The sequence below is a fragment of the Terrapene carolina genome, unplaced genomic scaffold (genome assembly GCF_002925995.2).
Source record: "Terrapene carolina triunguis isolate 2854851 unplaced genomic scaffold, T_m_triunguis-2.0 Scaffold926, whole genome shotgun sequence".
NCBI lineage: Eukaryota > Metazoa > Chordata > Testudines > Emydidae > Terrapene > Terrapene triunguis.
In genome coordinates this window covers 6,598,745-6,623,888 of record NW_020665277.1, presented here as the reverse complement: position 1 = coordinate 6,623,888, position 25,144 = coordinate 6,598,745, and the positions used below count along the sequence as shown (strand labels likewise).

General features: G+C 58.4%; 1 protein-coding gene across 3 annotated transcripts in view; it reads right to left on the bottom strand.

The window, feature by feature from the left end:
* Positions 1-397: 397 nt before the first annotated feature.
* FNBP4 (formin binding protein 4) overlaps positions 398-25,144 on the bottom strand; it is a 25,185-nt gene continuing 438 nt past the window's right edge. Inside the window, exons 2-17 of one of the 3 annotated variants that reach the window (XM_024209999.2) lie at positions 21,297-21,389; positions 19,365-19,501; positions 18,887-19,076; positions 18,371-18,518; positions 18,163-18,283; positions 15,940-16,278; positions 14,731-14,941; positions 9,276-9,394; positions 8,508-8,612; positions 7,586-7,719; positions 6,432-6,610; positions 5,449-5,762; positions 4,257-4,401; positions 3,896-4,155; positions 2,923-3,080; positions 398-1,426 (exon numbers count right to left, since the gene is read on the bottom strand). In XM_024209999.2, the coding sequence (XP_024065767.2) occupies positions 1,336-1,426; positions 2,923-3,080; positions 3,896-4,155; positions 4,257-4,401; positions 5,449-5,762; positions 6,432-6,610; positions 7,586-7,719; positions 8,508-8,612; positions 9,276-9,394; positions 14,731-14,941; positions 15,940-16,278; positions 18,163-18,283; positions 18,371-18,518; positions 18,887-19,076; positions 19,365-19,501; positions 21,297-21,389 (2,744 nt within the window). In that variant the 3' untranslated portion in view covers positions 398-1,335. The other 2 variants (XM_024210000.2, XM_024210001.3) reach the window with 2 other exon arrangements.

Sequence of the window (25,144 nt, the reverse complement as noted above, 5' to 3'; positions counted from 1 at the left end):
CCCAAACACTCGGGCAGCTCGTGAGCCAGCCGCACCGGCCGCTGCAAAAGTCACGAAGGTCACAGAATCCGTGACAGACACGCAGCCTTAGTTATGGGCCCTACTGTACAGGCAAGAGGGAGTCAGAGGTGGCATCCAGCCTCCCCGATGACAGATTCCCTGGCATGGCTGAGCCGGCATCAACAACTGCTTTAGTGCACCCGCAGACCAAGAGCACCTGCCCGTTCAAGTCAGACAGATCCCCCTTTGCTGGTGAGTTGCCAGAGGCAATGGCTGGAGGAGCCTGAGTCACCCAGAACGTAGCTCCACCATGTTCCCCGCAGCCCAATTTGCAGGCGCTGGCCTGAGCCCAAGTGCACTGTCCACCCCGTGCCGAAGTACAAGGACACGCAGGTTCTGAAGTATAAAAAGAGATTTTATTCAGGTCTATGTACAAATTTACAAAGCCAAAAACTGGAGAAATACAAACGGCTGGAAACCCGAGCTGCCTTCCCTTCCGTGGGAAGAAAGTGACTTTTACCTGATTCTGAGCCAAACGGGAGAGGGCGGGGGGGCTTAACAGGGACAAAAGCTACTTTTGCTGAAATCGGGGGACTGATGGGGAGTGGAAGGAGGTGGGGCCTAGAACGGGGTAGAACTAGAGAGCAAACAGCTCCTGACACATGGCCTCCCACCACCTCCCAGCTGGCTCGTAAACGTGTCCAAGGGCCCACCAAAGGTTTTATGGCCCAGGCAAGGTGGACTTGTCTAGTCACTGCACTAGGGCCTGCACAGACAGCCCTGGAATCGAGTGAAGAGATTGTCTGGGCCACTGGCTGGTCTGACGGAGGAAGTGCGCACACGGGTTCCTACTCGGCACGGGACAGAGCTGCAGCACCTTCGGGCCAGAGATGCTGGGAATGGCAACGCCAGGAGGCGTCCGAGAGAGTGAGGTCTAAAAGCCAAGGAAGAGCCGCCGCCTTCTTAAACCGCAAGGGGAAGGGCGAGGGTTCTGAGCTCGACTCGGCTCTACCAGCCAAGCCAAGCGTGGTGTGGGGGGGGCAGTCGCTGCCAGAGCCCAACCCCAAAACGGACTATTCATGCCCAGCGCCCCCATGGTGCCAGGAGGAGCCGAACGGCGAGCACAAGGCCAGTCAAGGCCGCCCATTACCTAACAGGCTTTTCACATCCCGGCTCCCACCCTGGAGAGGTCCCAGTCTAGGGGATCGCTGCATCAGCCCATTCAACTGAAACGGGATGCCCCAAATGGTTACAATTTATTGACAACAGTCGTATTGGTAAGAGGCTTTAAACTGTACACATGGTAAAAAAAAAAAAAAAAACAGTGCCGATGCCTCATGTGCTCGAAGTGGTTTTCCTCCGCTTGAGCCGCGCTCGCCAGTCCTCCGGCAGGGCCTCGAAATTGGCGTTCCTCTCCGCCATACCACTGCGGGGACAAAGAGCACCTCAGGCCCGGCAAAGGAGTCCGGGCAGCGCTTGTGCAGCCCACCCTCAGGGGCCTGATCTGCCCTTGGCAGGGGGTGGGGTGGGCTCCGCACAGAGGGGACGTGCACACGATGCGAAGTTCACAGAGCTGCCTCTGACGCAGAATGGCCAAATCAACCCTCCGGAGAGCATCAGGGGCGTGTCGGCAGGAAACTGGCCATATGCCTAAGACCTCCTGGGGCCGCTAGAAGGTGCTGTGCCAGGGAGCAGTTCTGGGGGCTGGGAAGGATTCAGTCAAGCGCTGTCCCCTTGCTGCTGGGAATCCCCACCCCTCACACTCAGTGCATGACAGGTCAGACTTCCCCAGCTGCAGATCTGATGGGAGGATCCAGCTACCCCTCCCTCCCCCCCCACACACATACACCTGCTCCCCTCGGGATGGGCAGAGGGAAGAAGTTTCTTATACACATCTTCAGAGTGGGGCGTTCGGGCTCAGGCGGCCACTGGAAGGACCCCAAGGGAGGAGCTGGAGTGGCCACGAAACTTGACCCATGGGAGTTTTGTAAATACAGTGGCGGGAGGGACCTAGCCCATGCCACCTAGCTCACTGCAGGGTGGTGGCAGGCAGTAAGGTCTTCTCCCTCCCCATGCCCTCTCGCCCTGCCTTCGCGCTTCCCAGGCCCCACTACTTTACACTGCGAGCCCAAAGGTGCTGGCCAAGGACCCTGCCCAGCTTGGGGCTACGGGACAGCTGGCCCTACACGCTGGAAGAGGAGCTGAGGGCTGTGGTTAAGCAGGTGACGTCATGAGTCAGCTGCCGCGCTGTGACTGGCGGAGAACTCCAGCTCAGCACAATGTGGGGTAAGTGGCCCAGGAAGACAGTGCTGTCCCCGAGAGGAGGCGCCGAGGGCAGTGGGCTCTCCGCTGGCATGGCCTAGGAAAGGGGGATCTGCTAGAGGAGCTGGATTTCCAATGAACGGGGCAGCCACCCGGGCCGAGACCACTGCTCGCGTGGGCAGGCTGGAGAGGGCTGATCCGAGGGGGAGTGCTCGAGGGTGCCCTGGAGAAAGGTGAAGGGTGCCAGGAAGTGCCTCACTAAGGCACGAGCAATAACCGTTCACAGCTGTCGGGATAGTCACAGGAAAAGAACCGCCCCCCCAATAACGGCAATGGATACAGCCAGCAGCAGAGAGGCCGGGCCAGTGAGAGGGTCTCCTGGGGACTGTGGCACAGAGAAAGGGGGCGAGGACCCCAGAGGCAGCACAGCACAGCCATGCTGCCCTGTCCAGGGGAAGCTGGCTCTGAGGGGAGGAACGCTCCCTCCTGGGACCCCTCTGCTGACACTGCCACCTGGGGGGGCTGGCTGGTGCCCTGGCCAGGGGTGTAGCAGGAACTGGATTACGAGCAGGTGCAGAGGGCTCCCAAGGAGCAGGCTCCGGGCCCACCTGGCCCCTCCCAAGGAGCAGGCTCCAGGTCCAGTTCCCCCTCCCCCCATACCTCACTAGCTGCTGCTGCTTCCACTCCTCAATACGTTTCTGAGAGGTGAGCTCCCGGTCCTCCTCGCTGGAGCTGGAGTTCTCTTCCTCGTCCAGCTCCCGCTGGATACTCTGCCACTTCTTCACTAGCGACGGCATCTTCGCTTTCCCCTTCTTGCCCTGCACAGGAAGAAGGGGAAGAGCTGGGACCATGCAGGTGGCACTGTGGGCACAGAGGAGCACCCCTCCCCCACAGAGCCAGGGCAGGAGGGAGAGGAAGGCAACAGGGACCCAGCCACAAGGACGGAGGCAGAGTGTGTGGGGGGAACAACGGCCGATACTTGCAGGGGGGCACATTACTCTGCTCCAGTGGCCAGCTGGGAGAGATGGGGGGAGGGGAGAGGACTGGGACTGATCAGCCAGAGTCAGGGGCGGGCACAAGCCCTGCCACACACGACTATATTACCGTAGTCCCTGCAAGCCACAGGTCAGGGCCCTGCTGTGCTAGGGGCTGTACATTATTTATTAGGTGTATTACAGTAAAGCCTACAGGCCCAGTCAGGGATGAGGACACAGTCCCCCCTTAATGCTGGAGGAGCCCCAAGAACTCCGAGGAAGCGGTGTGTCTAGCTACCGCCAGTGAGAGAACGCGCTTCCCCCCAGTCACTTCTATGCTGACTAGCAGCAAGCCTGCTAGCCCAGTGCTGGCCACACACTCCTGGGGGTCGACCTGCCCCACACTAGGGGAGCCACTGCCCAGGAGCGGGGGGCAAGCTGCCTGCAACATCAGCCCTTTGCTCAGGGACTCCAAGGTTCTCCACACATCAGCCAGCCTCCCCTTTACAGAAAATCAGAGGGAAGCGACTTGTCTCCCAAGGCCACGAAGTCCTGACTCTTCTCTCGCTGCTCGCGCCCACCCTGCAGGCACAGCCTGGATCTGCCAGCGGCTTCCCCACAGGCCCGGCCCGCCCGGGCAGCAGTGAGCCCACCCCTACCTTGTCCCTCCTCCCCTTGCGAGGTTTCTCGGGAGGCGGTGCTTTGGTGGTTGGGGGAGGCGGAGGTGGCGGCTGCGGCGGAGGAGGGGGAGGCGGCTGCTCCGTGGCCCCCTTGACATGCAGGGCTCCTCGTGCAGGGGCTGGCTGCGCCATGGTGGCCGCGAGCCCGGTGGGCACGGCACACTCCGAATAGCTCATGATGGCTGGCGCAGTCACGCCCAGGTAACTCGGTTGGAGACTCAGTCCCATGGGCTGAGGGCCTGCGGACACAGCAGAGAGATGGAGGTTGGTACGTCCCTGGCAGCCCCCGCTGCAGACGCCGCTCTGGCCTCGGGGACGCCGCTCCGGGGCTGGTACTCACTGGCTGCCATGACGGGCTGGCTGTAGAGAACGGGACAGCTGCCGATGGTCGCTGCTCGCTGCACCAGCCCCGTGCTCATCTCACCGGCTTTCCTCTTCTGCGGCTTAGCGGTGAGGGCGGCGGAGGCGCTGCCTTCGGAGTTACTCTGCAGGCAGAGGGGGTGGCCAGTCAGGGGGCTGGACTGACTCCTGACCACAGGAGACATCTCCATGGCCCCTCTGCTGAGCCAGCCAAACCCAGTGTCCCTCGGACAGGGGCTCTCTCTGGCAAGGGGATGTGCCCACTCGAGACAGCCCCAGGCAGCGCTGAGCCTAGGCCTGGGTGACCCAGCGATGGATGGAGCCCACCACTGTGGTGGCCTGCCGCACTGGCCTGGCTCGGGGATCGCATTGCCCCCTCCCTCCCCCGTGGCAGCTGGCACCCACTGCCCCCTCCAAATTCCTAGCCGTCGGCAGCTCCTACACAGCTAGGTTCTGCTCTGGCAGCTGCCCCCACCCAGCCCTCCTGTCCCTTGCACAGCCACTCCTGAGTGCAGCCGAGCGAGTTACTAGCACACAGGGGCCTTGGATCTTGCGCACCTTTGGTCTGCGGTTTAACATGCCCCTGCCCCAGGAGACAAATGGATTCTCCGCCTCGTGTGGGGGAAACATTTTGTACTCCTGGAAGAGGAACCATTTCACGAGGGTGAAATCCCCCCGCAGAGAATACGGGGTTTAGGCTGTTCTAGAGCAGCCCGGCCTCAGGCAGGAGCCGGACAGCTCACTACAGAACGCTTTTCCCCTTATCCACTGATCCCCCGGGCTCCGGTTCACAGCACAGAACCACGGCACGCCCAATGACCTCTCTGCCCGTTAAAACTGACCTTTGCTCCCCCCAAGATCCAGGGCTGAGCAAGGTCCCAGGACCACCTCCTTTCCACCGCCTCTTGGGAGGGGCCTCGGCAATGGCTTTTGGAGAGGGTATATCATTCATGTCAACCTTCTCTCCCAGGACTGGGAGGGGGTGGGGGGAGAGAAACACAGAGTTGCTAGGCAGCTAGCCCTTACCCATGGGGTGACAGGGGCTTGCTGCAGGAGGATACAAAGCAGAGCCACTGGGAAACACGCCTGGCCGAGTGATGCTGAGCTACCTGTCTCACACAGCACACCCGATCCTGGGCCCGCCCCGGGCAGCGGTCGCTCCCTGCCCTCACCTGGCTGCTGGTGACAGCTGGGCGGAGAAGCGGTTTCAGAGGAGCATCTTCCTCTGTTCCTGGAGCTGGTGGTTCCTCGCTTTCCTCATCCTCCATCTCCACCTCCTGGATCTCTCCGTCCTCCCCAGGAGGCGGTGGTGGCGGCGGTGGTGGTGGGGGTGACTCTGGAGGAGGTGGGGGAGGCGGGGGCACCTCCAAGGGCAGAGGGGGCTGGAGCACGGGGACAGAAGACTGAAGCAGAGTCCAAAACGGAGTGAGTGGCACGAGGGACGTGGCAGGAACTTGGCTGGAGAAGGGCTCTTTGCTGAGAGGACCTGAAGAGAGACATTGGTGCATGCCTGACAACCCACCCTGGAACTGCTCCTGCCGCAACCCACCCATTCATCCGCTCGGCTGTGCTGATCCCCTCCCTCAAGGGGTAGCCTGCTTCTTGGCAACTTCGGTGGCAGGGATGCGCAGTGCCCGTGTACAGCACACCACAGGGCTCACTGCCCAAGCCGTAGGGCGAGGGACTGCGCGCCCTCAGGCTCTTGGGGAAGCGTGTGGCAGTGCGACTCCAGCTCCTCCCTTCTGAGATAACTCCGTCCACGGCTCAGCCGCTCTCCTTGGCTAACCGAAACCTGGTGGCGTGTCGAGCCACCGCTCACTGGCGGCAGAGAGACCCCCTCTTCTCTCTTTCTGGCTCAGAGAGCTTGTTCTGGCCCTATCACCCACCACCGGGGCCCCCTCACCACCTTGCAGATTGGCCCTCACACCCCGTTACAGACGGCAACTCTGACAGCAAGAGTCTGGCCCACGGTCAGACAATGAATCCATGGCAGAGCAGGGAACTGGAGCCGGGTCTTGCTAATGGTAGTGCTCTAACCACTGCACAATCCTTGGTACCAGCAGCTCTCCACCATCTGCCAGCCACCCTCACCCTCCCTCTAGCCAGTCCACACTGCTTCCCCCTCCCCCATCTCACAGCCTGGGCCCCCCAGTACCTGTGGAGTTCTCCACCGTGGAGTCACCACCGGACTCAGCCTTCTCCTTCAGAGCTGGTTTGGGAACAGCCTCAGCTTTACTGTCCGGGGCCTGCCCGTCCTCTTCCTCCTCACCATCCGGGAACTCCCACTGGGACTCTCCTGTCTGCTCGTTAACATAGAAATAGCGCCTATGGTCCCTAGATCACAAGAAAGAACAGGCGGCTTTACGTTCCCTCCCCTGCAGCGACACGCAGACATGGGCCTTTCCCGCGACAGCGCTGGGCTCTCACCGGGAAGCCCCTCTTCTACCAGGGCTGCCATTCACAAAGGCAACAAACAGCTTTGAGGAGGGAGGCGGGAGGTCAGAGCGAGCTCGCTCAAAGCTGTTTGCATTGCTGGCTCTGTGAATCCAGCCCCGAGCCCTCCCCTCCAAGAGAGAAGGGCTGGGAAAGCAGGCTAATGTTCACAGGGCGGGAGGAGAGGGGGGGCGAGCTCTCTCTAGGAACAGGACTGTTAAGAACTGCCTCCGAAGTACAAACAGGGAGCAGCCCAATTTAAGCAAGGCGGCTGCTCCCCCCATGGGCTGTCGAGGTCCCATGCATGATACTCTTGGTGTCAAACATACAGTGAACGCTAGAGAGAGGGAGAGGCTCTGGGAGCTGAAAAACAAAAGAGCAAACATTTCAAACAATGAACAAACAATCCAGAAAAGCCAAATAGAAAAAGAAATGTTTGGGTCTGACCTGCCGGTAGGAGATAGTAATCTTGCGCTTGGTTCCCATCCGCAGCCAGGGGGGCTCTCCTGAGGGTCAGCGCTGTTAGCCGGAGTAGAGATCCAGAGGTCCTGCAAAGTGCACAGAGCTCTCGCATGCGCGACCCCCCGAGCCCGCCCTCCTCAGCGCAGCTACACTCGGGAGAGTAAAAACCAGCTCTGTCCAATCACCGACCCAAAGCCATTCCAAACACTTTTTTAACAGGGATTTTTTAGGTCTCCAATTTGGTGGCTGGCCCAAACTCTGTGAGTGCCGGAGGTTCTCTGCCCGCCCAGCACCGCTAACTGCAGCTGCTCTCAGTCTCCGGACAGATGTCGCCAACGTCGTCAGGTGGTGATGGTCACAAATCATGTCTGAGAGGTCAAAGGTCAAAGGTGAAAAGGGGAGAAGAGTGCGTACCTGTCCCAGTGGCAGGACCAGCCTTTAGGGGTGGCGTTTATTTCATACTGTTTTAGCTGTTCGGCTGCATCTTGCAGTTTGCGTTTGAGGTAGTTTCCATTGAGAGCTCCTTCGCGCCAGTCTGCAATCCGGGTCTAGAGCCAGCAAGCAGAGAAGCTGTCACACTTTGGCATCAAAGAGAGGGCACAGCAATAGTAAAACCAGCAGGAGGGCAGCACTGGGGGATGCGTTGCTGCCCTCTGCTGGCAAGGGGGCAGTTCATGGTCCATTTTGGTCAATTTCAGTCATAGGATGTTAAAAATTGTAAATTTCATGATATCAGCTATTTAAATCTGAAATGTCATGGTGTTTTAACTGTAGAAGTCGACCCAGCTCTGAAGGCAGCAGCACAGAAGTAAGGGTGCCTGGTATGGTATTGCCACTGTTACTTCTGCACTGTTGCTGGCGGCAGCGCCGCCTTCAGAGCTGGGCGCCTGGCCAGCAGCCTCCGCTCTCTGGGACACCCAGCTCTGAAAGCAGCACAGGCAATACCAGGACCCCCCTACAATAACCTTGTGATCCTCCCCAAAAACCCTCTTTTGGTTCAGGGACCCCCAGTTTGAGAAACGCTGGTCTCCCGCATTAAATCTGTATAGTAGAGGGTAAAAGTACATGTAAGACCATATTTCACAGGGGGAGACTAGATTTCATGGTCCGTGATGCGTTTTTCATGGCCGTGAATTTGGCAGGACCCTACCCTATGGATGGTGGTGGGCAAGGACACAGACCAGTCCTGTCTGGGTGGGCTGGGGGAAGGACTCAGACAATGAAGGGGGACAGTGGTTAGCTGCCTAGGGCTAGAGCAGTGGGCTCAGCTTGGCTTCCAGCACTCAGGAAATAGAAGGATGTTTGATTCCCGGGGACACACACAGGCTTCCGTTACCTCGGTCTGCAACAGCAGCATGTGGAAGTTGGACATGGATTGTCTGTTGATGCCCAGGAACTCCAGCTTACTAGTCAGGGTATTTGCCAGCTCTCCGATCTGAAACTGCCGAGAGACAGGGCACACAAGGGGTGAGGATCAGCTCGCAGACGGCCCGCAGGCCCCGGAGGACTGCCAGCGCTCACGCAGCTATGCCCCTGCTTCCCAGGGTAGCTAAGTGCAGGCGGGGGAGGCAGTGAGACGGTGCCCGTGGGCTGTACAGAGTGCCTGGCTCAGAACCTGCCTCCCCCAATCCCAGCACTCCGCAAGTGGAGCCATTTCATTCTACCTAGCAGGGAACAAGCCTGCCCTGTGATGAGCTAAGAAACCTCCTCCATCTCTGACTTGGAGGAGTTACACTTGAGTGGTAGGCAACCCACCACCACCACCCAGCCACTGCTTTCTCCACACCCGCAGCACGCGCTAGACTGCTTCTCAGGAGCAGAGAGACAAGCAACACTCTCATACCCCAAACACAGCTCCACTGCTGTCCCCAACACTCCAAATTCCCACCTTCACCTGGGGCCGAGGCCAGAGGGCCACCCAACGGAGCGCTCCAGGGCTCCGAGGCCATGCTCCAACCCCGACATGGCTCCCTCAAGAGTGAGGATGGGAGGGAATCTGGGGACACCCCACTCCGCCCCTCTCTCCCCCCCCCCGGACAGAGACGCAGTTGTGACCCAAACACTAGTCAATACCAAATTCTTCCCTCCCCTGCTGCCCACCCACCTTCAGGTCCTGCTCCTCCTCTTCTGCTTTGGGTGCTCCCTGCGCTTTCACTTTGTCCTGGACCTCCTCTGGCTCCAGCTCTTTGTCTGATGTCTCCTCGGCTGCTTCTGCACTCGCTGCTGAGGGAGAGAAAACACACGAGATCTTCCTAACTGTTCCCACAGGGCAGTGCAGTGCAGTCGCCACCCACCGCATGGCCCCCCATCAGCGGGCAGCCGTGGGAGGGAGTCAATTAAAAAAGTTCGGCCCTATTCTATCCTATTTTAAAAGTTCAAGTTTGGCCTGGGCTTCCCGGGCAGACTCTGGCCTCAGAAGGGACTGGGAACAGGCAGAGATTTAATCAGCGCATTTGAAGAGGAGCAGTAGACAGCACCCTCGTCTGTTCCTTTATCGTTTGAAAAGTAGGGCTTTTTTCCCATTAAGAATCCAGGTCCTGGCTAGGCCAGAAGACTAAGGCCATGTCTACACTACAAACTACGTCAAACTAACTTGCATCGGAACATAGCCACCGCCGTTAAATTGCTTGTGAGCGCATACTTGGCTCCTTGTGTTGGCGGTGCACATCCTCACCAGGAGTGCTTGTATCGATTGTGTTGTTGGTGTGGGGCAATGTGGGACAGCGCCTGAAGGCCAGTTACAGTTGATGTAAGCAATGCAGCATCTACACTGATGCTGCGTTGACCTAATCACATTGACCGTGACTCAGCGCCGCTTGGGGAGGTGGTGTTACTAAATCGGCGTAGAGAGGCACTGACGTCGGCGGGAGCCAAATTTAAGTGAACACACTTCCACAGGTAGGTGGACACAACGCAGGTTACGTCGACCTAACCCTGTAGTGTAGGCCCAGCCTAAGACAGCCAGCAAGCTAGTTCACACCTATTTCACTGCAGTCACCGATTAATGTCGGGAATAAAGGACGCCTTTGCAAGAGTCATACAGAGCTGAGCTCCGGATACACATCCCACCCACAGCCCTGCTCCTGGCCCACCGCAGCCAGGCAGACAAAGCTCCCAAAATCCCTAAGGGTGCGTCGACCCAACAAGCACACCCGTGATGGCAGCGAGCCTCAGACTCTGGGCCAATGACTTGGGCTCACCTACGGGGCTAAGAACAGCTGTGTAGACGTTCCCATAGAGGCTGAAGGCCGGCCTCCAGGACCCTCCCCCGTGGCCGGGTTTCAGGCTGAGCGGGAATGTCTACACGGCTGTTTTTAGCCCCATAGTGAGAGCCCCAGTCATTGAGACTCGCAGAGCATGGTTTTTTGTTGGGTAGACGTACCATGTTCACCAAGCCACAAGGCGAACCCCACGCAGCCCTTCCAGTTTGCCAATAGGAGTTTAACTCCAGTGACTAATGAACGGGGAAAGGACACTGCCATTAAAGATTCAACCCCAACCTCCTTCCTTCAGAGCACGAGACCTGCCCTCGAGGAACCCTCCAGCCCAGCCAGAGAAGGCCTGCGAGAGAGCAGGGGACACCCCCAAAGGAAGAACGAAATCCCAGTCAAATCACCTCTAATCTGTCTCTTATTCTGTGCAGCACCGGTCACGAGGCCAGATACTGGCTGGAGCTTTTGGGTGTTCATGTAATACAGACACCAGACATCTCTTAGGATGGCCCGGCCGGAACCTGCTGTTCTCACCCAAGTACGGCTCTACAGCACTGCACACAGGCCCAGCCCTCCCCACCAGCAGGGCCAGGCAGCTAGGGGAGGGGTCACTCCCCTTAGGAAGGGAGGAGGGCTGTTTCTGGGGCTGGACAAACCCACGACTCAGCTATTGCACCATCTCAGTTCGCACTAGGACGCATCCCCGGCCTGAGCTGTTCAGCAATGCTCAGGCCCCTGCAGGGTTGTTTCCACTCAGAGGAGAAATCGAGAACACCAACCAGGTCTGTGCTGTGGTGCAATCCTGTTGACCTACAAAGAATGGACACGGAGTCCTGTCCCCCGAACACAGCTCGCAGCTTCCTCGCTGCCCAAGGAGCCGTCTCTGCTCCTGTCCAGGGCCTTAGTCTCTAGGGGACGAGGTGGGTTTTTCCAGCCATGACCATCACCACTGTCAGAGCTGAGGGTCCGGGTGCTGGGCGTCCCCCGGGCCCTCATGGAACGCGCGCTCAAGCCAAGGCAATGAGCAGAGGCCTGGCAAGGACTGCTCTGCACGCCTGCACAGTCCGCCACAAACTCTCCTCCTTCAGCCCATCTCATTCCACCATGAGCCTGAGACCCTCCTACTCCAATCCCCTCTCGCCCCACTCCACGTGAAGGCCCCACACCAGCCAATGGCTCTGCTTTCCTCCACTGCCTCGTGTACCTAGACCCAGCCAATAGGACATTTCTCCACATGGTTTCCTCTATTCTAGAAGGTCCCCAGACCCTCCAGAACAGCTCTCCGCCCTTCCATGGCTTGGGAGGCAGAGTCGGACTGACCGAGGGGTGGGGGGGGAGGCCCAGCCAGACAGTGAGAGAATGCACAGGAGTCCTTCATTTAGCTCTGGAGCTGCTGAGGCCTTCAGATCCTCTAGTACCATGAGTCACTGCAGAGCAGCCTGCCAGGAGGCAGCCACCAAGATATAGCCCAACATAGGAATGTTTTCCTTGGGGAGGGGGGGGTCTGGCACCTGCTGACTCCTCCTGGCTTGTCCTTTCAGGAGGCCTCCCTGTGACCTTTGAGAGCTGCACTCAGGATTGCCCCAAGTATCCAAGCAGGGCCAAGGTTGAGCGCATTCCAGGCGCTTCTCTGCCTCTGCTGCAGGGGCTGGTGAGAGAGGGAGCCGGGCTCTCGCCCCCCAGTCCCCATCGACCAAGGGAACTGCACGTGCTGCTCTGCCACAGGACAGGAGGACAACCCTGGAAAGGGCTCGTACTTTCATTAGTCATTATGGTAGGGCCTAGGAACCAGCTGAGATCATGGGACCCCTGTGCTAGACACTGTACATTCAGAGTAACAGGCTGTCCCTGCCACAAAGACCTTGTCAGCTACATTCAGAGAATCCGTAAGGGCGCTCTGGACCTGAAGCCAAAAGTCCTTAGGGGCATGGTAGGGAATTGGTGGCCTAGTCAGTGGGGCACAGAAACCAGAGGCCCGATCCGTGGGGCGCAGCTGCCCATGACAGGTGCCGGAGGGGCCGATCCGTGGGACGCAGCTGTCCGTGGAAGGGACCGAGTGGGGTGGGGAAGGGGGACGATCCATGGACTGTAGCTGTCCGTGGCAGGGGCCGGGGGGGCCAATCCGTGGGGTGCAGCTGCCCAGCATGCTGGGAGCTGTGAAGCCAGATGTCTCTGTGGCAGAAGAGGGGCTCTGCAGAACTCAAGGCCAAATTGCCCAGGAAGAAGTTAGAATCCAGACAGCCGAGCAGCAGGGGCAGACACAGCCTGGCTTGGTTTGGTTTATACAATACCCTGCAACACTGAATGCAAGAGACGGGACAAACCTCCAGCCCTCTCGAGGCGCTCTGGGTTAATCAGGGCCTGGCAGGTCTGGCTTGGCCTCTTGAGCCATGGAGGGCTCAAAACTCTGTCACAGATCCATGGACCAGCCCATGCAGTCAAGCGCCCCTAACAAGTCAGACCGTTACACTTGCCCAACGAGTCAGCCCTCGCCAGTCCTCATGCTATATTAGAGGAAGGCGGGACTTCTACCCCACTCCAGCTCTGGGACGCCTGCCCGGATGGGTGTTTCCGTAATCCACACCCCAATTAACCACTGGGCTAGAAACTGAGCCTCATCTGGCAGTCTCTGGGCACCTGCACAAAGTATCACACACACGGCACTGCGAGGACCAGGGAGTCAAATACAGCAGTGGACTGGCCCAATACAACACCTGCCCAGCCAGCCTGCCTCCTGCAACCACAAGTCTACAACGGATTCTGCCTCCAGTCCTAGCAGTCAATATTTGTGGGCTGGGTCAGTGAGCACTGAGCATTTGCTGCTGACCACGAGGTCCCAGGGAAAGAGGAGTCTCAGGTGGCCAGGCTGTTTAGAGCCTCGCAGGCCGGCTCCAGTGCTGCAAGCCAACAGGAAGCCAGTGCAGCAGAGCAAGGACTGGTGTGACCTGCTCCCTACCCCACTGACCAGGTGGGCAGGCCCATGCGGAGCTCCCCAGGCACTGCCCAGCGTGCTGCACTTCTGGTTTGCAAGAGACGCTGGCCTTGCTCTCGGCAGCAAAGGCCAGGCCCAACAGTAGCCAACCCACAGAAAGGGGGGCACTTGGCCAATACACCCAAGACCCCAGCAGCAAGCGCAGTCTATGAGCGCCCCCAAACATCCCCACTGCAGCCTCAAGTCCAGCGGTGGGCAACCTGCGGCCCATCAGGGTAACCCGCTGGCAGGCCGTGAGACGTTTGTTTACATGGTCCGCAGGAACGGCCACCTGCAGCTGCCAGTGCACGGTTCGCCGTTCCCGGTCAATGGGAGCTGTGGGAAGCGGCGGCCAGCACATCCCTGCAGCCTGCGCCACTTCCCATTGGCCGGGAATGGCGAACAGTGGCCACTGGGAGCTGCGGGTGGCCGTGCCTGTGGATGGTCAATGTAAACTAACTGTCTCATGGCCCGCCAGCAGATTACCTTGATGGGCCACAGGTTGCCCATCACTGCTCAAGTCCCTTCACCACAAGCATCACCTCTGTCTCACCCACCCACCGTGCTCTCAATGCAGACCCTATCCCAGTCAGACACCAGGAAAGCAGCCCGCTCCATTCAGAGGAGGGACAGACAGCAGGTTTGATACATATGCTGATGACCCCATAGCCCCCAGATCTTCTCCAGAGGCCTTGAACCACCCCACAGGACTGCTGGAGGCAGATGGGACATGCCCCCAAGCACCCTGTCAGGAACGGAGTCGCTCGGTGGCAATGTCGTCCAAGCCGCCAGGCTCTGCGGTGCAGTGCGAACCCTGTATGGCTAGTGCTGATCAGAGACTCAGTGCAGACCCTTCACAACCACCCAGCTCTACGAACCGATACAGCGAAGCCAACCTCCGTCCCACGAGCCAGCTCCGAACTGCTCCCATCGCCCCGCGTGCTCCTCGAGAGCAGAGCCCCCCCGCAGATACAAAATTTGTATCCGCACCTGATCCCCGGGCTGCAAAAGTGGTCCACGAATATCCGCATCCGTGGATATAAAAATGTTATCTGCAGATTGGCAGGGCTCTGGGCTCAAAGTGCCGGGGTGCTCCTCCCTGTAGAGGGCATACGCAGAGCCCCCCAAGACGACATTCATTGCTAATAGCCTAGGCATTACCGCTGCTGGGCTGCAGAGAGAGGAAAGAACTCAGCCTGGCGGTAACACGGCCCGGGCCCTGACCCCTCCAGACAAACCCTCGAGCTGCCAACCCCTGCGATGTGAAGGAGGAGCCCGCGCTGAACACTGCGATTCGGTGCCCGAGGGCGCCGCTCTCCCTGCAGTCACTGGCTGGGAAGCGAGGGCCGTGGCCCAGGAGGCGTCTCTCAAATTACCTGCTTCCTTGATTTCTGGAGTCTCTCGGCCAGTCTTGCTAGAGCCGCGGCTGGTGGACTCTGGGCTGGCAACCCCGACAAAAAGCTTCCACTTCCCTTGCATGGACGCCGGCTTGGGCGCTGTGTCAAGAGATGCTGACTGGCTCCCGTCTGAGAGCGGGCTGGAACCCGAGACGCTGCCATCTCCCTCCTCCAAGGCTCGCAGCTCCGCCTGCCACAAGACCAGAGGGTGAGTGCCGCCTCGGGGAGCAGCCCCCAGCACTCACAGAAGGGAAGGGGAGGAGGGCAAAACCTCAGGAGGAGCTGCACCCTGCTGATACGCAAGAAGGTGACCTCACGACAGAGGATGGCCAGGCCAAACCTGAGTGGGGCTGCGACCCCCTGTGCCAGGTCACCATGCCCAGAGCAGGAAGCCAGGCCCAGCCCTTCAGGGTGAGTGCGGAGGTGCATACATGTAATGGCGGGTCACCAAAAAACAGACAAGGTGCAGTTGGTGGGTTGCCCTGGTGAAAAGTCTAGGAACCACTAGCCTAGGTTGTCATGAGCCCCACTGGCGGATGTCACATCAGCCTGGCACAAGCGTGCCCGTGATGAAGGGGTTGGTAATAATGGGAATCCTGAGATTGGCCCCCGGGGTTGGGGAGCAATCCCTTTTCCCAGAGACTCTTTTCAGAGCTTTCCATCCACTGGCAATTCTCTCCGACTGGCTAATTGAAAACAGTGTCAGCTAAACAGACAGGGGCTCACGAAACACCTCCCCCTGGATTTCTACATGCAATGCTCCGGCCAATGCTGCTCCCCGTGACTCCAGTCCTGTGGCCTACTGCAGGGGAGCACAGCGCTACTTCGGCCTGGTCTACACTTCAAATTGAGATCGACCTAGCTACGGTGGCCAGAGGTGCTGTACGATGTGTCCACGCTACAGTGGCACAGCTGCAGCACCGTAGCGCCTGTAGCGTAGACACAGCCATGGGGTCATTCTGCCGGAGGGAGGAGCGTACTGTGTGGTGTCTCCCTGGGCACTCTGCCCCATAGGTGATGGAGGCAGCCCCTGAATCCCCACTAAGTCCCTGGCACAGACCACACAGGGGCTGGGTGGCGATTGAGACTAGGTTTTCTCTCGGCCTGCCTGGACTGTTAATGACACAGGGCTTCCCTCCAACAGCAGCCCGGCAGCACCTGCCCCCTTTTCCCCCAGCTGCCACTTACCTTCTTCCTCTCCAACACCATCTCCAACTCCAGCGTGTCCTGCTCCTCTTCCTCCTCGCTGCTCTCCCCTGACTGCACCACGCTGCACAGACCCTCCTGGGAAGGGTCTTCCAGAGCATCCCTGCAAGGATCCTGCTCGTCAGCAGCCACCGACGCTTCCCCCGCAGCCACCTCCTCCGCTGGCACCGGCTCCACCTCCTCCTTACAGATCACCTTCCTCCTCCAGCGCTCCTCTTCCTCCTTCACCACCTCGGGGACCAGCGGAGCCAGCAGGGACGCCGCCACCCCCTTCTTCTCCTCTTCGCTGCTCGAGAGGGCCTGGACGCCTTCATTCACCTCCTGCGGGACAGACAAGAGTCACGGGCTCTCCCCCGCTCCAGAATCGCCGCTGCCTGACAGCCCGAGGGACTCTCAGACAGTGGCAGAGGGAGGAACAAGACTCCCCTATAGAGATCCCTGCAGTGAGGGCCTTTTCCCAGCCAGTGATTTGCAGCAATCCAGGAACAGCCATCCTCCAGCCAGGAGCTTACGAGGAAGGTGCAAGAACCCTGGGGTGGACAATTCTGGAGTAACGAGCCTCTAGGGAAAGTATCTCCCTAACCCTGTCAGTGAGAGGTTCAGTACTTAACCCGCTGCATCCCACCCAGCAAACACCCAGAGTTATGGCCGATCCCTTCTGAGACCCTGGGCGCTGCTGGCGTCCAGGGTGCGTTGCGGGCCTGCAAGACCCAAACATCAATGGGGCCTGGTGTACGGGGACTTCCTCTTAGAAAGGGACTCCTGAGTGCAGCCTGGGAGAAGGGGCTACTGGGAGCGTCTGGCCCTCCTCCTTTCCCTCACCCCCGCAACGTCCTCTCTAAGCTGGACAGCTGCAGCCTTTGCAGACCCTTTCCACGAATGTTTTTCCAGCCTCTGATCACTCTCATCGCCTGCCTCTGACCCGTCTCCTTCATGAGACGAGGGACCCAGAACTGAACACAGGCCTCCTGGGGAAGGCATGTTTGATCCAGAGGGGCACTAGAAGATGGCCAGTAGTTTTTATTCTCTTACCATGCAGCCGGATACTCCACGTGACCCCCTATGCACGGCACGCCCTCCCTGAACTCCTCCATAAAACAGTAAGCCTGTCCTTCTCCAAACTCCACCTCCCACCAGGGATGTTATACAGGGGGGACAGTGCAGACGGAACGCTTCTCAGCCACAAAACCAGGGGCACAGTCAGAGAGTCCCCCGGGCAGCGCACTCAGAAAGAGAATACATGCTTCTCTATATGATCAGCCTGGGAAACTCAGTGCCACAAACTGTCTGTCAGGCCAATAGTCTGGGAGGGTTGGAAAGAGGAGCAGGGTTTCTATGGAGGGCAACAGTCAGCCTCCAATTATTGGAGGCCGCTATCTCTGGGGACAATTGGCCCATCACTGCCTTGTGCAGGGCTCCTTGCACCTTCATCAAAGCAGCAGAGGCTCCTGGGCTTTGTCCTTCCAATCCGGCACGGCAAACCCTGAGCTCCTCCCCTCAAAGTGACTCCTTGGCCTGGTATAGTCTTAGTCGCCGGGGCAGCTCTCAGGGTGTGTGCAGAGCGAAGGCCACCCACATCGCTCCTGATAGCCTCGCTGACTCAATGCAGCTCCAGCAGAGGGAGCGGGAGTCTCTCTGCGCTGCTAGCCAGGTGCCACATACTGCCCACTGCTGCACTGTGCCATCCCCACAGAGGGAATCGGTGCCCAGGTGAAGCAGAAGTTCCCAGTGCTGGCAACGTGCTCAGTACCGCAGGATCCACCCAGCAAGGCAGCCCTTGCTTCGGAGCCTACACAGTCCCTCCACCCAATCCAGTTTTCATTCCTACACCCCCAGAGCCCTCCAGCAGGTGACCAGAGCAGAGAACGCCCAGCTGGCGTGCTGAGCTGCCCTTCTACAGGGGTAAAAGAACGCCAAGTGAACACAGGACCCATCGGGGCCATTTCTAGAGCAGAATGGCACTTGGAGCATGCATCCCACCACTAGAGCAGGATTTTCCACCCAGGGAGGTGGGGGTGGGGAGCCTGGCCTCAGAGACGCCCAGCTGTCCAAACTCCGTGGCTAGCTGAGGCTCCTCTGGGCTCTCTAGCTCCTTCCTGGCCCCTCTGATCCCCGGGAGCCCAGGGGCGAGGCCAGCCTGCAGCGTGATGCAGCGTCTCATTGAGATGTTCTGTAGGAACGAGGAAAGGGGTGACTCCCACTGACCTTCTTCACCTCTCGCTTGGGTAGGACAGTCCCACGGCTAATGCTAGCAACAGCGACCCCTTTCTCCTGAGGGTACAGGTCTGCAGCCACCAGGAAACTCCCGTCGACACCTGCCACAGAGCTGGGGAGGGAAAGCAGAGGCTGTGACGGGCACATACCAACAAGCCGCATCCCCCCCCCCCATGCTCCAAAGGTGGCCTGGCCTCACCTGGGCTGATAGCGCTGCAGCCCCTGGACCTGGGTGGCGAGGTACTGTGGCAGCTCCCAGGTCACCTCGTTGGTCCGCGTGTTCCAGTAATAGTAGCAGCCAGTGTTCTCATCCCAGACCTCCTGCCAGTCTCCCATCTCCACGCCCACTGAGGGAAGAAAACCAAAGGCCATGAGTGAGGAGGATGACCCTAAGCCCGCCGCTAGGCACCATGGCCCTCTCCACGTGCCTCAGGAGACAGGGACCCCACCAGCTGTCCCTGCGCTCACCCCACGCGCCAGCCACTCACCAATAGCCCTTGGAAGACACAAACCTGTATGTGTCGGCCACTAAGTGTTTCATTCTTGGGGCTACAGCACAACATTCATCTTCTGACATCACAGCTAGAGAGAACGCGGCTGTTTCCAGGCAATGAAAGGGACACGGGGGCTGGCGTGCTGCCGGGGATGGAGGCCCCCCCAGCTGGAATGGCTGCCCGCACGCCCTGGGGCAGACGAACCCGGCAACAGAGCTCACCTCCTGCCAACGAGCACTGGGTGTCATACTGCCACTCCGCCGGCTGGGCAGAGCCCGTCCCGTTCGCCGTAGCCGAGGGATGGCTCGAGGCAGACTCCTTAGGCTCTGGGCGCGGCGGAGTCGGCGGGGGCGCGGCGGAGGCACCCGTGGATCCAGCAGGCTGGGGCGGAGCTGTAATGGCATCAATCTCCTTCGAAAGCACAAAACGTTTACAAATGAATTGAAGCCCCAGATCTGGGGCAATCAGCGTATTCCCCTACGCGCAGAGAGCAGCCGCTACCCCAGGCGAGTCCTCCAAACTCAGCAGCCCTGAAACCCCGCCCACCAGCTTCATCCTCCACCCCCCTGCCTTTCACCCCAGCAAAAGCACGTTCGCCCACTTTTCTCCACAAGCACAGCTCAGGTTGTCAGAAGGTGGTGACCCCGGAGCCCTGCCTGTCGTCCCCTGACTGAGACCCAGGGCAGAATTTCTACTCACCGCCAGAAAGTTTGCCAGCGTGCTGTCAATGTCCGTTGAATTGTTGCCGTTTGCATCTGTGGACGGCACTGATTTCTCAGGTGCCTCTCCCTCCTCATCATCACTGTCTGCGTACGCACCGAGCAAACATAAGCCACCTAGGCAGAGGAGAGTTACCAGTGAGAGTTTCCCTCCACCCTCGGCTGCCTGGGTTTAGAGCAGAGGACAGAGAAAGTATTTCAAATGCAATCTGTGAAACAGCCACCTGCCAGGATTCGCTGAGCAAACTCAGAATGCCACACAATGCACACACAGCTGTTCTAGGGGTGTAAAAAGAGCTCACTGGTTTGAGGCAACTGAACACCACGCATACCCTGCTTCCAAGCTACAGCTCTCTTGCCAGTTCTCACCTCTTGCACCATGCACATAAGGAGAGGCAACACTCCCAAGGTACGTAGGAAGCATCACTGAGCCATCGACACAGCCTGCTCCTCCGAGATGGTGATCATTATTCATACTGTGGTACAGACACACCGAAGACGTGGTCCCTGCCCCAAAGGGCTTACAATCTCATTTAAAACAAGATGCAACTTTGCAACCATGGAGGCTAGAAGCTTGCTATGCTGAATGTGCCATGCGGGTCCCACACATCCCTACCAGACCCCTGTGACCTTTCAGTCTCCAAAGCAGGGAACTCCCTCTTAAGTACTCATTCGGGGCAGTCCGGAATGTGCCAGCGCTGTATGATTTAAAGCTTATCAAGGTAATTGTTGTGAGCAGCACTACAAATCAGGAAAGCCAGTTGCCTATCCCAGAGTTGTAGGCGTTTCAACTGTTTAACTACTGAATAAATCTGAAAAGTAGCAAAACAGATTCAACAGTCCACAGGTGGCTGGAGCTCAGTGAGCTAAATCAGGCCGTAAGCCCGGGACTGCTGTAAATGAAAAAAGCTCTCTGCCAGCAACCTTTCCACTGAGATGGAGCCACTCCCTCCAGGTGCCATCAGAGCACACAGCTCCGGATTCCAACCTGGGGTGTTGAGCTCAACGATACGCACAAATTCCAAAAGCCGGCTCCCTGATGGGCCCTAAAGGTGAGCACAGAGGGGGGGGGGAAACAATTGCATCTGCCCCTTGTTTTGTTTCATAACGGTCACTAACAAGGGGCCTGAAGAGTTTCTTCCATTCGCTTTTCATGTGACAAATCCAGGTCCCTGGAAAAACCAGCTAGACAGAAGTGTCTATGGAGGACTAGCGGGTTTGACACTTGAACCTAACTGAGGCCTGGTCTGCACGAGGATTGTATATCAGTACAGGTTACGTCTCAGGAGTGTGAAAAATTCACACCCCTGAGACGTAGCTATACTGACCTAATTCCTGATGTACGCAGAGCTAGGTCGATGGAAGAATTTTTCCACTCACCTAGCTACCACCTCTCGGGGAGGTGGATTAACTATGGCGATGGGAGAACCCCTCCCATTGCTGTAGGTGATGTCTACACTGCAGTGCCATTTTAAGCCCAGACATACCCTGACTGAGGTGGGAAGGGATTTTTATTCACGCTGCATGAGACTCTGAGCGACCAAAACAAAGCCAAAGGGTTGGAACAAATATCTGGCTAAAGACTCCACATCATCAATTAGAGCAGAGGACGATCCCAATCCGCTGAGTCATCTGTGAAATCCTTCAGTGCAAAAAGACCCCACATCCCTGAGCCTTCCAAGGCAAAGCACAAGAGGCGCTTGCTTTGAATGATCCGGTAACGCCACCTTCACACCCAAACAGACCAGGGCCCAAACGCCACGTCTGCCTTTGCCAGCTGCCTTCCAACGACAGCACGTTGCGCCTACAGCGTCCAGCGCCAGACAGACACAGACTTGGCTGCTTGCCCTTAGTAACTGCAGACTAAGCTAAATCCTAGGGAGAGCGAAGGGAGGAGAAATGTCCCACCTACCTGTTGGCTTGACAGCTGCCGGTCCAGCAGGTGCAGTCATTTGGGGCGGGTTTGGAGCTGTCCTGGGAACCTCCCCAGCCACCTCGGGTTCATCTGGGCGAAGGAAGGAAAAGTGACAGTCACGTCAGTGGCCCGCATCCAGGGAAGAGCCTCTGCCACCAAAGGAAGCTGGGGAGGGGAACCGCGTGGGCGTAATACATCTCCCGCTCCACAAACAGCAGCTCCATACACCCCCCTGGGGTGGTCACTGCAACTTGTCCTGGGGAGGCACTCGCAGACTCTGCTCACAGTCCTGGGGTACCATCCAGACAGCACAGCCCCAGCCCCCAGACAATTACAACCGAACCTCACACGACTCAAGTGACCGTACCAAGCGGAGGGGAGGGAGAAGGAGGGTAATGAAAAAGAAACACTGGCTACGCATGGCAGCAACGGGTCGTGTGCACAACCGAGCAGCTCGGACTCACTGCCAAGTTTTCTCTTTCATAAATAAATAAAAATCAGCTCTCTCCAAGACTCGTGGGCCAGCTGATTGCTTGTAGGCAGCATGTCTTAAGGAGGGAAGTGGAGGCAGAGCAGGTGCATGACATGGCCAGCTGTGGGCATGACCCAAAGGAGGAAGAGGGACAGCCCGTGCCCCTGCTGCTCTTGCCCAGGTGGAGCCAAGACGCTGCAGGCCGTTCTGGGGGTGGACAGCACAGCAGCCTCCCCATCCTGTGCCCCTGAGCAGCTCCAGCACTACCACTGCCCAGCTGCTAATCTCGCCCGAGGAAATTCCCCAGAGACCACACTGCTTAGTCACCTACTATACAGGAAGCCCCCGGGTTTAGCGGAGTCCAGATCCCTGCTCTGCAGGAGCCCTGAGCACCACCCCCACCATGGAAACTCCCAGAACGCTCTGCCACGGATTCCTGGCGCCTGCCCAAACAAGGCAGGAAGCCCAGGCTTCAAGCTCTGCACTCGGTCCCTTACGTCACTGCGCTGAACGCGGGGAGGCCATTGGCACAGAGTTCGTTTTAACAACTGTACTTTAAGATCTTTTATTTTCCTCTCAAAGCTTCTTTTAGAACAGGGGTGGGCAAACTACAGCCCGTCGGCCACATTCAGCCCATCAAATCTGGTCCTCAGCTCCCGCTAGGGAGCGGGCTTGGGGGTTTGCCCTGCTCCGGTGTTCCAGCCGGGGAGCGAGGTCTGGGACTTACCCCGCTCCGCGTGGCTCCCAGGAAGTAGCCAGCATGACCCCCCCCCCCCCCCCCCCCCCCCGTAGTACAAGTACGTAGTATGTGCTGCCCCAGCCCTGATCCCCCTCCCGCCCTCCAAAGCCCTCAGTGCCAGCCTGGAGCCCCCTCCCACAGCCTGAATGCCTCATTTCTGGCCCCACCCCAGAGCCCACACCCCCAGCCAGAGCCCTCACCCCCTCCTGCACCCCTACCCCCATTTTGTGAGCATTCATGGCCCGCCATACAATTTCCATATCCCGATGTGGCCCTCAGACCAAAAAGTTTGCCCACCCCGTTTTAGAACCTGAAATTCAGGAAACTGGCAGGGTGGCCCAGTGCACAGCTGGACAAGGATCTTTGCTTCCCTTCTGCCAGATACCGATTGGCATTCCAGCGAGGCACCAACCGGGCACTGACGGGACTAGGAGCTGGGGGCTGCCAATGGTGAAATTATCACATCATTAAGGCAAACAGGGCAGAAGGCTTTTCAGTGGGCTCGGTCAGGGAAACCATAGGGTCTGTGGGGAGGGAGGGTGTGAAGTGCAAGAGAAGACATTAGCCTCCACCATGGGAATAGCAGAATGGTCTCCTGGGAGCGCTGGATGGGGCTAGATACTGCTTTGCCAGTGATGGGCAGGGTCTGGCCCAGCTGTTTACGTGTGTCCAATTCTCCAAGACCTGGTACATCCACTGAGAGTGACTGAGTCAATCTGTTACCCAAGACAGAGCCTTCTGCTCCAAAGCAGAACATGCTGTAATTAAATCTGTACAAGGCTGCATCCAAGGTCAGACGCCAGTAATACACCAAGCACAAAAAGGGAATAAACCGCAGAGTAGCACATCATTGCTATCCTTTCCAGCACCTACCTCCACAATCTACAGACCCTTTGCTCCCAAACTATGACTGCCACTACGCAACTCCAAGATGCCGTGTCTGCGATAGGTGAAGAATCCAGTCATTCACAGTAGGAGCAAAGGACACAGGGGCTGAGCAGACAACTCAGGAGAGATGAACACAACCAACCACCACAACAGCTTCCACTCCTACTTTGGAAAGGCAGAAACAGCCCATACTGATCAGACAGCCACAGGTCAGACAATAAACAAAAGCATCAGAGAGCTGTGAGGAGGTAAGGAAAAGCCCTGCTGGCCTGAAATCCAATAAAGAAACCCCTAAATAAATACGATGCATCAACAGGCTAACAGAGATAACCTGACCCATTAGACCAGTGGTTCTCAAACTTTTGCACTGGTGACCCCTTTCACATAGCAAGCCTCAGAGTGCGACCCCCCCCATAAATTAAAAACACTTTTTTATATATTTGACACCATTATAAATGCTGGAGGCAAAGCCGGGTTTGGGGTGGAGGCTGACAGCTCACGACCCCTCATGTAATAACCTCACAACCCCCTGAGGGGTCCCGACCTCCAGTTTGAGAAACCCTGCATTAGACTCTACGGCAGCACCCAGCTATTCAGGCTGAGATCAGCAGCCCTGTATCCATCACCTTGCCAGCAAGGGCTACGATACACATGTAGACACCCACCTAATGACCCCATACCTACCGCCCTGTCAGTGACAGTTACAACACACACAGAAACCCACCAAGCAACCCCGCACCCTGCCAGCGAGGGCTACAACACACACTTAGTGAACTGCTCAGAGACCCTGCATCCCTGCCAGCAAGGGCTATAATACACATGTAGAAATCCAGCCAGCAGCTCTGTCCCCACTGCCCTGCCAGCGAGAGCTAGAATGCAATATAGAAACTTGCCTGACCATGGGGAAGGGGCGATTAATAATCATCTAGGGCCATTCCTACCAGCAGTGTAACAGACAGCAAACATTATTAGCTCACTGCTCTTTTGGGAACTATGGACTTCAGTTTCAGTTAGTTTCCCCAAACCTTTTTTTTTACTGTTACAGCACCAACTTAACCAAACACCCATGCCACGAAGCACTAAACCACACACTCCTCATGTGACCCCTGGTGCTGGCTGGACGAGATTGAGCTTCCAGCATCTAAGGCCAAACTGACAGCCTATGGGGACTCGGGGTGATCCCCACCAATCCCCACACCCTGAGCCCTGCTGGCAGAGCAGGTCCTGCCCCCCCAGGGCCAGCCACCCCCGAGGGATCAGGACAGATATGGCATCAGGTAGGGGCCGGGCCCACACTGCACAGTGCTGGCACCAGGGGTGGACAGGCCCTGCCGGGGAGGGGGCGACAGGCTGGAAGGGACAAAAACACCCAGGGCATCGCCCTCCACCCCTCTGGGACCCCCACCCCGGCCCTACCCCCGTCGGACACCCCATCTCAGTCCTGCCTCCCTTCCCCGGACACCCCCTCGACCCTGCCTCCCTATACACCCCCTGGCCTTGGCCCCCCGGCCCCTCTAGGGGAGAGGGCCGGATGGGGGTGTCCTAGACAACCCCCTCCGGCCCTGGCCCGCTCGGATACCCCCCCCGACCCTGCCTCCCTAGACACCCCACAGCCCTCGCCCCAGCGCTCTGGGACACCCCCTCCTGGCCCTGGCCCCTTTCCCCGGGCACCCCCCACGACCCTGCCTCCCTTCCCCGGGCAGCCCCCCATCCTGCCTCCCTATACACCCCCCGGCCCTGCCTCCC